This window comes from Silene latifolia, chromosome 4 (assembly GCF_048544455.1).
Source record: "Silene latifolia isolate original U9 population chromosome 4, ASM4854445v1, whole genome shotgun sequence".
In the NCBI taxonomy this organism is placed as follows: domain Eukaryota; kingdom Viridiplantae; phylum Streptophyta; class Magnoliopsida; order Caryophyllales; family Caryophyllaceae; genus Silene; species Silene latifolia.
This window is the reverse complement of record NC_133529.1, coordinates 101,273,022-101,283,849: the sequence shown is the minus strand read 5'-3', so window position 1 is coordinate 101,283,849 and position 10,828 is coordinate 101,273,022. Positions and strand designations below refer to the sequence as shown.

At 45.5% G+C, this 10,828-nt stretch overlaps 1 protein-coding gene across 1 annotated transcript; it reads left to right on the top strand.

Moving 5' to 3' along the window:
* Nucleotides 1-5,165: 5,165 nt before the first annotated feature.
* On the top strand, nucleotides 5,166-6,639 carry LOC141651837 (uncharacterized). The gene is made up of 3 exons (XM_074459532.1): nucleotides 5,166-5,527; nucleotides 5,675-6,089; nucleotides 6,235-6,639. The coding sequence occupies exons 1-3, from the start codon at nucleotides 5,166-5,168 to the stop codon at nucleotides 6,637-6,639; spliced, it is 1,182 nt and encodes a 393-aa protein (XP_074315633.1).
* The last annotated feature ends 4,189 nt before the right edge of the window (nucleotides 6,640-10,828 follow it).

The following is a 10,828-nucleotide window of genomic DNA, read 5'->3' as shown; positions in this document are numbered from 1 at the left end:
TACGTCCATGAAGGACAATAACGCGTGGTCTGCTGTATTGTCTACCAATATGTCGATGTGTGGTAGAGGGAAATCGTCTTTGGGACTTGCTTTGTTTAAGTCTCTGAAGTCAACATAAACTCGGATTCGCCCATCCTTTTTTGGCACGGGTACTACGTTAACCACCCAGTCTGAATACTCAGAAACTTTGATGAACCCAGCTTTGAATTGTTTATCGACTTCTTTTTTGATTTTAAGAGCCCAATCCGTCCTCATTCGACGGAGTTTCTGCTTTACAGGTTTGAAACCTGGTTTGATTGGAATTCTGTGTTCTGCAACATCCCTATCGATCCCTGACATGTCTTTGTAGGACCAAGCAAAAACGTCTTTGAACTCATGTAGGAGGTCTATGAAACTGGCCCTTTCGGTTGGGCTTAAGGTCATCCATATCCTAAGTTCTTGGGGTTCTAGTTCGGTTCCTACGTTGATGGGTTCAGTGTTCTCTATAAGTGGTGCCTCTTCCCCCTCTTGCAATATTTCTTTAGCTATGTAGGGAGGTAATTCGATTGAGTCTGGGTCAGGATCATCCTCATTATCATCGTAAATAGAATTGCATTCAGAATAATACAAAGAGTAAGCAGAATCTGATTTATTCATATTAAATTTTTAAAAAAGTTGAAACAAATAAATCATCTGTTCTGTAGTCAGTGACGGTAAAGGGACAGCTGCTGGGACATTTCTCAAACTACTATTACTACTTGATGCTATGCTAGGAGAAACAAGGGGATTGGGAGTGACGACAGGAGGAGACTCTCTAGGGACTTCTCTAGACTCTGACTCTGATTCCGACTCCGAGTCCGACTCTGACTCGAATTCGTTGTCTTCTGGTTCTCCTTTGAACATCTCTCCTTCTCCAGTGGTGACCTTGAAGAGCTTTCCTTGGTTGTTTGTCCACTTGATCGACTTTCTCCATCCTTTTTGCTGATTTGAACTGGTTTCGGTGATTAACGCTGTAGGATTGAAGTGGTCATCCTGAAGTATCATGGTAATGATCTCGTCCTGCGCAGCTCTAACAAATCGGTCCTCTCTAAATAGAAGACTGATAGCTTGTTCGTCTAAATAAGGTGTTTGACGAGTCTTGACGGTAGGAACCGTCTCTGAAGGAATGAAGTAGCAATCATGAAAGATCTCGATTCCAGCTAGTTGTGTTCCTCTATAGTGCCAAGGTTTGGGAAACCCATGAAAGTATTCCTGACTCCCTTCTCTAACGAAGTATCCGTTTAGGGTGGGGAGATAGGGTCGCATTTGGATTCCCACATTCTTACGGTTTTGAAACTGAGTGAGCATTTCTAGAGCTTCTTCTTTCGTGGGTTTGTATCTCAACCCTAAGGGTATCCTTTGAGAGTTTCCTTCTTTGTAAGGTGCAAAGGTATTCTTTTGGGCAGGATTCAGTGGCATTCCCGGGAAGTATCCCTGAGACTTGAGTATGTGGTTGACCATTGAATTGGAGTATGGATCGAAGTATAGAGGTGCCAGTTCACTCTCTATAAGGTTTATGCTATGGAAGCCCCCAAGCTCATATACTAGATCTGTGACTACTTGGTTGCTTGACATCTTCTCTATCACTGCCTTGATAGGTGACGAAGTGATCGTCACTACTTTGCCATCTAGTGGGATCTTGATTTTCTGGTGCAAGGTGGATGCTACTGCTTTGGAAGCGTGAATCCAAGGCCTTCCCAGAAGTATGTTGAATGATTCTTCGATATCCACTATTTGAAAGTTAACCTTTTGCTCAAGTGGTCCGGTAGCTATGGTGAGATTGACTAGTCCTACCACTTTACGTCGTGTTCCATCGTATGCTCGAACACCTGGGTTAGTAGGAGTCCAATCCGATTCTTTCATGCCCAATTTATAGGCTATTTTCAATGGTATGACATTGACTGCAGAGCCATCATCTACCAAAGTCATTGGCACATTTTTCTTTAAGCATATGACGGTGATGTGTAGAGCTAGGTTGTGACTGGCGCCGAAGGGAGGCAAATCCTCATCTGAGAAAGTAACTGGGTTACTTAGCTTAGTTGAATCTAGGAAGACCAAGTTGACTACGTTGTCAGGCGTAGAGTTGTGTGCTACATTTAATTTGGCCAAAGCTTGCAATAAAGATTGGCGATGAGGAAATGAACTTGCCACTAGTTGCCAGACTGAAAGATCAGCCTTTGTCTTCTGTAGTTGTTTTAGCAAGTGGTCAGTAGATGTATCTTCGCCATCATTTGGTGTGACGACGCTGGTGTTAGTAATTGGACCACTAGCTATAGGACCATTTTGAGAAATGTTCTGATATGGGCGCCCTGAACGAGTAAGGTGGTCTATATCTTGGTCTTCACTACCTTTTATTATGTCCTCACTAATCTTGACTAGGTAGTGCTCAGTGAGGTATTCATCTTCATCGTCGTTGGCCCATATTCCGTTGACGGTAGCAAGCTATCTTAATCTGATGATCTTAGCTTCTAAATTGATTATTTGGTTGACTAGACTGTCAACCACGGCGACTACCTCTTGCATTGTAGAATTTGGAGATAGATTTAGTGGCATACTCTCCCTGGGTATGGTTCTTGGACTGCGGAGGGATGCTACTACATCTTCCAGTTCTGAAACGTGCCTACTCACACTCTTTGCCCATGCAATAAAATCGGCGATGGTAGGAGAAATGGTGGAATAAATCCTTTCATCTTCTAACGCATGGATCTCATCTTCGATTGGAGAAATGAGGCGTGAACAATCTAAGGTAGATTCTTCATTTGTAATCATCAGAACTCCAAGAGGATTCTGAGTATTGTTAGGCTTACCTCCAGGAGGTATGAGTAGGCGACCATCTTCGATCATATCTTGAAGAACATGCTTTAGCTTGTAACACTTCTCTGTATCGTGTCCCTTACCTCTATGATATTCGCAGTATGAATTTTCGTCCCAGAACTTGGACTTCTTTTCTGGGTCAGGTATAGGCCCTATGGGTTGGAGCTTACCCTGTTTCATCAACCTTTTCAGAGCATTGGAGTATGTGTCGCCAATGTTTGTGAACTTCCTTTGTGGGTTATTCTTCTTGGATGATTCGAGAAGGCTAACCTCATCAGTCTTGCTAGTAGAGCCATAAGAACGACTCGTTGAACCTTGATATCCACGACCCACCGTTTTGGACAAGAGTCCTTTACGGATGTCATCTACAATTCTTGTCCCTAGCACAGTTAAATTCTTGAAGGTCTTAATGTTTTGGTACCTGAAGTGGTTTGCATAAATGGGTCTTAAGTTATCTACGAACTTTTTCACAAGGGTAGCTGTATGGGTAAAAATACCCTCTCATCTTCATCATGACGTAGCAACTCGCTATTGGGAAAAACAAAGGCACACGGATCAATGACAAGGCAGTAGGATGCTAGACGCAAGGAAGAACAAGGGGGGATGAACCTGGACATTCAAGTAATATGAAAGCCACGGTTGAACTAAATAACAAACATCCAGCAGGAACGTTGAAATGGTCAGCAGGAACATTGCGGTTATCAGTAGGCGCTTTGACAAAGTCAACAACCACTTCCTATTTCGTAGGGAGTGGAGCATATGGTTGAGCATATGTAGGGAGCACGTGCAACCACCCCAAGAAAGGCTATAAAAGAGCAACAAACATCAGATTCAAGGCATTCTTCATTCCTCATCCACTCCACTCGAAGAAATATCATTCACCAACCTGCAACACTCAATAATTAACACACTTAGGATCATATATACCATTCGTATCATTTGTACTAGTCATTTGGAGTTTTTCTGCTGTTCCTCCTGATTGTTCCAGCTTGGTTTTATCCTCGAATACTATTATTACTAGTGGATCATTGGTGGAATACCATTCCCCCCGCGACTTTTCCCACATTTTGGGTTTCCCGCGTCACCATTTTGCTTGTGTCATTTGTCTCTCTCTCTCTCTCTCTCTCTCTCTCTCTCTCTCTCTCTCTCTCTCTCTCTCTCTCTCTCTCTCTTTTTCGTTTGCTTTTCTCTCGTACTAGTTGTTTACTTTCGTTCTCGTTATGTTCTTACTACTGATCTGCTTAAGTCTTTAATATCGTATTTTAATTGGAATAGCCGCATTGACTCACAAATCTTTAGTCGGTAAAAACTTACCAAAATAATTTGGCGCCCACCGTGGGGCATTGTGGTTAAATCTTGGTTAAAATACCTCTTTTCGAAATATCCTAACATCTCTATAGTTGGTCATGTCAGGATCCAATTAGAACGTATCAGATCCGATGAGTACATCAGTGTAAACTCTAGTACTAGGGGCGGCGCCAGCAACCTCCGGTGTTCCAACAATGGCGGCTCCTACCACCAGAGTGACTGCAGGCTAAGCTAAGCCCCAAGTATCAGCAAAGCCTCCTTACTCCCCCAAAATCACAGATCTAGGAGCAGGGAACGCTGGCAAATCACCAGTTATTAATCCTGTGCCCAAGCCTAATAGGAATGGGAGTCCGCAGCGCCCAGGATCACCAGGACACCTGACAGGAGCCCGTCTCCCAGGAGCGTCACAACCGGATCCGGTACAGCAGTTGCTCCAAGGGATGGCATCCTTGCAGCAGGCGGTGATAGGGCTACAAAGGGACAACCAGTCCTAGCAGGAAAAGATAGATGTAGTGTCACCCCTGGGAACGACCCAGCAGATGGCAAGGTCAACACTCGGCCAGGGGAATGCCAGGGAGTACTCAGGGAGGCTACTGCCGCAAAATCTAATAAGCAGGCTCAATATGGATATACTGCCGCCAGGGGTAACCACGCCACCCGAGCAAGTATATCCAGCTGGAACGGTGGCCACCCAGGGAACGATCCAACCACCATGGGTTCCACCACCACCAAGGATGCCACAAACGTACCCTATGGTACTCAATCCTGTGGGATTAGGAGCACTGACTCCAAATCCCATAACAACAACCAGCAGTACGCCAATGGTACCAAGGAACAATCCAGGGGAACAGTCAGCAAGAAACGCATATCCCGGGATGTGCTCTTATATGCCATATACCCCGGACAACCAGTTCAGGCCTATTGTGAACTCAACACCATTACCTGGAAGCTACATGGTCCCTCCTTACATGTCAGGAGGAACACCAAATCCATATGGGGTCTACTCAGTACCCCACAACTAGGGTATGGGGGCAGGAAGCCATGTAGAACAACAATTGCAGGATATCAGGTCCCTACTCAGCAAGGTTCTAGGGTTACGACATCCCATGACGGTGGCAACCCCGGAGTGCTATGCGGATTCCCCCTTTGTGGACAATATTGCCCTTGTCAGCATGCCAAAGGGGTTCACGCCAACAATGACGTTGTATGATGGAACAGAGGATCCGCTGGAGCACATCAACCAGTACAAACAGAAAATGATGGTGGTTGCAGCAACAGGGCCTGAAAAGGAGGCATGCATGTGCAAAGGATTCGGTTCCACCTTGTTAGGAGCCGCACTCCAATGGTTCGTTAACCTTCCCAACAAGTCTATTTCCAGCTTCGCGGGGTTAGTGAATGTTTTCAATTAACAGTTCGCAAGCAGTCGCAAGCCATAAAAATTATCCAGTGATCTATACCGGATTGTCCAGAGGTTCGAGTAGTTCACCAGGGATTATCTCGCCAAATTCAATGTGGAAAAAATATATATCCCTAGGTGCGACCATACAACAACAGTCAATGCCTTCAGAAGGGGACCGCATCGCGACTCTGATTTGTACAAGGATCTCACCAAGCACCCATGTGCCACCTTCGAGGAAGTCAAACAAATGGCAGAGGCTACTTATCGCCTAGAGGAGGATGAGGATAGAAGGGACCTGTATGGAATAGAGTCGTCCAACAGAAAAATCACAACAAAGAAGAAGAACGAAAGAGCCAAACCCTACAACAAGAACACAGTGAACAAAGTCTTAGGAAAAACAGAGAGCACCGAGGCTCCACCTAAGCTCAGCGAGTATGGGTTCACCACTGGACTTGCTGGGGTATTAAAGGCAATCAGGGAACTAGGGCAGAGGGCCAGGTGGCCCAAAAAGCCTACCGCCAGGGAGAATGACAGAAGAGATTCCAGCAAAGTGTGAATACCACAACGATATTGGCGACAACACAGAAGATTGTGTAGTACTACGAAAGGAAGTGAATCACCTCTACAGTGTTGGATGCTTGGATCACCTGCTCCCCAAGGGAGCGAAATCTGGAAAGGTCAATACTGCTGACTAGGCCCAACCATCCCCACCTCCACCTTACTCAAAGGTCGTGAACGTCATCACAGGAGGGTCGGAGATATGTGGTCTTACTTATTCAGTAGCAAAGCGCCACACAACCGAGACTAAAGGATATAAACCAGAGTTCTCCCTCAGGGTCAGCAGACAAGATCTACCAGCAATCTCATTCGACGAGGTAGACATACCCGATAAGGCAGAACACCACCATGACGCCTTGATCATTACCCTTTCTATAAGAAATTGCCTTGTTAAAAAGATATTGGTAGATACAGGAAGCTCTGTGAATCTAATAATGCTGGAAACCTTGAAGAACATGGGGCTTAGCGAGAAAGACCTCGGTGCGAAGCGATACCCTGGTAGGATTCAAATGGAGAAACTAAACAATCCCTTGGAGAAATAGTGATACCTACCTTTGCAGGGGGTATGAACAAACAGGTACGGTACTTGGTCATTGATGCTCCGTCAACTTATAACGTGATACTTGGCAGGCCTTGGATCCATGAAATGAAAGCGGTACCATTAATGTACCATCAGAGCCTGAAATTCCCTACACCCTGGGGGGTACAGGAGATACGGGGAGATTAAAATGTCGCTCGGGATTGCTACAAGAACGCTCAAAACCCATCTTGGTGGTCCAAGATAGCAATTCTGAAATCGTAAGTGCGTCCAGAGGGAGTATATCGCACCTCCCCAGGAGGAACTCGACAAAGTAGTCCTGGACCCACAGTTTCCAGCAAGAACAGTGCTGGTGGGAGCTGATTGTACAGGTAACATCCGTGATCAGATAATTGTATTTCTACGTACTAACATGGATTGTTTCATCTGGTCCCATAACGACATGATTGGCATAGATCCAAGTGTAATTACACACCGATTAAATGTAGACCCCAGCTTTCCTCCAGTCCAGCAGAAAAGGCGGAAATTTGCTCCTGAAAGGAACGAGGTGATAAACCAGGAGGTAGACAACCTCCTGGCAGCTGGCAAGATCAGGGAAGTTAACTACCCAGAATGGCTCTCGAATGTTGTGGTTGTACCCAAGAAGAACAACAATTGGAGAGTATGTGTTGATTTCACAGATCTTAACAAAGCTTGCCCAAAAGACCCGTTCCCTCTGCCGCACATTGATTCCATGGTAGACGCAACAGCAGGGCATGAGCTACTTACCTTCCTTGACTCCTGGAGCGGGTACAACCAGATAAAAAATGGACCCTAAGGATCAGGAGAAAACAGCCTTCAGATCTGACAGAGGCTTGTACTGCTACAATGTGATGCCCTTTGGCCTCAAGAATGTCGGTTCCACCTATCAGCGCCTGGTGAACAGTGTGTTCAAGGAGGAGATAGGGAGAACAATGGAAGTCTACATCGACGATATGGTAGTCAAATCCGAGAAGGCAGAACAACACATATCCCACCTGAAAAATACCTTCTCGATCCTCAGAAAATACCATATGAAGCTGAACCCCCTAAAATGAACTTTTGGAGTCTCCTCGGGAAAATTCCTGGGGTACTTGGTGACGCAAAGAGGGATAGAGGCCAGCACGGAGCAAATCAAAGCAGTACTCCAGTTAGAATCTCCTCAGAAGCCAAAGGACGTACAGAGGCTCACAGGATGTGTAGCAGCCCTAAACCGGTTCATATCAAGGTCCTTAGACAGGTGCCGATTGTTCTATGACATCCTGAGGAAGAGCCAGAAGTTTGAATGGACGCAAGAGCATGAAAAGGCGTTTGGGGAGCTCAAGTAGTACCTAAGCAACCCTTCTCTTCTCTCCAAGCCAGAATAGGGAGAACCACTGTACTTGTATCTGTCAGTATTAGAGGCGGCTGTAAGCGCTGTACTGGTACGAGAGCACAAAGGTATGCAGAAACCAGTATACTATATAAGCAAGTCTCTGTTACCTGCAGAGATCAGGTACACATCTCTAGAAAAACTCGTTTTAGCACTTGTTACTACTTCGTACAAATTGCGTCCCTATTTTGAGTCACATACAATTTCAGTCGTGACCAACTACCCCCTGAGAACCATAATGAGAAAACCCGAACTGTCAGGGAGAATGGTTAAGTGGTTTGTCCACCTAAGTGGGTACAACCTGAAATTTGAATCGCGAACAGCAATAAAGTCCCAAGCCCTAGCTGACTTTGTGTCAGACTTTAGTCCCACCCTTCAAGAACAAGCCGACAGTGAAATCTTGACCCTAAGTGAGGCTAAAGGGGAGCAGGTATGGGAATTACATGTTGATGGGGCATCCAACACGAAGGGAGCAGAGGTAGGGCTGGTCCTGAAATCAGCTCAGGAGGAACAGATAATACAGGCAGTATGGTGCGAGTTCAAAGCAACGAATAACGAGGCTGAATACAAGGCTCTAATCTTAGGACTCTAATTAGCCTTAGAAATGCAAATCAACCACATCAAGGTGTATAGTGACTCCCAACTGATTGTCAACCACATGAATAACGTGTACACGACCAGGGATCCTAAAATGTTAGCCTACCTGGAAGTGGCGAAGGAGCTCAAACTCCGCTTTGCTTCCTTCCACATCCAGCAAATACCAAGGGACCAGAATGTTGAAGCAAATGCTCTCGCCACCCTGGGAGCAGCCTTCACTCTAGGGGCAGTGGGTTCTATACCATTCATACATGTCATGAAACCTGCCATACGCCAGAATGAACAAAAGAACGCCAGTAAGGTTGTAACCACCTAGTGGTCATACGAAGCATGGATACTGTGTACTGCCACACCCCAGGAAGAAACTAATGATTGCCGCAAGCCTTACATTAGTTGGATACGTGATGAGGTATTACCACCTGACCAGAAAGACGCCAGGAGCTTCAAAATTAAATCCTCCAGATTGGTACTCATTGATGGTATCCTATTTAGAAAGTCCTTGGCATGACCCTACCTGAGGTGCTTGAGCATACAGGAGGCACAAGCAGTGATGTGTGATATCCACAGTGGTGATTGTGGAAATCACACAGGGGGTAGGAGCCTGTCCAACAAGACACTAAGGCAGGGTTACTTCTGGCCTACCATGAGGAAGGACGCCATAGATTACGTCAAGAAATGTGAAGAATGCCAAAGGCACGCCCATGTCAGCCACCGGCCAGCAGAACATATGCATCCGATCATCTCGCCTTGGCCTTTTATGAAATGGGGAATGGACATTGTGGGACCATTACCCCGTACTTCTGGAAACAGGACGTATATGCTGGCAATGACGGACTACTTCTCTAAATGCATAGAGGTAAAAGCTTTCCCTCAGATCCTGGAGAAGCATGTGATAACTTTCATCAAGAGGAACATAGTCAGCAGATACGGCATCCCTTCAGAAATCATATGTGACAATGGGTCACAATTCATATCCAACAGAACGGAAGACTATTGCGTTAGGTAGAACATCAAGCTGTTTAAGTCTACTCCTAAGAATCCACAATCCAACGGTCAGGCAGAATCCAGCAACAAGATAGTCATGAACAACCTGAAAATAAGGCTGGAGGAGATAGGAGCCAACTAGGCAGATGAGCTCCCCTTCGTACTGTGGTCTGATAGAACCACCCCCAAAGTGGCAACAGGTCAAACACCATTCAGTTTGGTATATGGGGAGGAGGCAGTTATTCCCTCTAAGATGCAAGTACCGACATATCGATATGCCAATGCCACCTAAGAGAGGAACCAGGTAGAAATGGCCAGCAGCCTGGATATCATTGATGAGCCAAGAACCAGCGCCCAAATCAGGATGACAGTCTACAAGCAGACAACAACTAGGAGTTACAACAAAAACGAAGGCTGAGAACGTTGCAGGTAGGGGACCTGGTACTTAGGAAGGTATTCCCAAACACCAAGAATCAGAGTCCAGGTAAATTAGCCTACATCTGAGAAGGTCTCTACCGCATAGAAGGCATCGTGGGTAATGGGGCATACAAGTTGGAGACTATGAATGGGGAAGCTGTCCCTAGATCCTGGAACATCATTCACCTTAAAAAGTATTATGTCTGAGGTTCCAGGTGCAGGACCCAGGAGTTCCACCTCCAACAGGTACATCCCAGGACCCTTTAATCCTAGCATTCAGTACTCCAGACACCTTAAAACATGAACTAACTTGCTAAAGTTGTCTTTGATTAAGCGGCTACCGCTCGAAGGGGAACAACCCCAGAACCCACTTGCTGGAGTCACATCTCACTCTCTCATAAGGTACATACGCAAAGAACTAATCATTTTGCTTCGTACCGCCTGACTGTACCACCTGCATTGGTCTAACAGTAACATCTCTTTTGACAGCAGGAACAACTAAGTCACCAGGTAAGGTCTTTCGTTCAGTACGCACGTGCTAAGTCTCCTGAATTCAGCAGGTACTACTAAGGAAATGACAACTTACAACGTATCTTTCAAATCCTTTGAGTCAAAACCCTTTTTCTTATTTTCCCTCGTTGCCAACATCACAGGTGTCACAAGGAGCAAAATGTGGAAGCAGCGTACTTAGTATTTCAAACGGCCAAAATAAAACTCTCTTTCTTTTAAGTTGTTTTAAAAATTCTGGGGGAACACACTTTGTGCTCCCTAAACTAGTTTGGATTTATGAAATTGCTTCCATTTT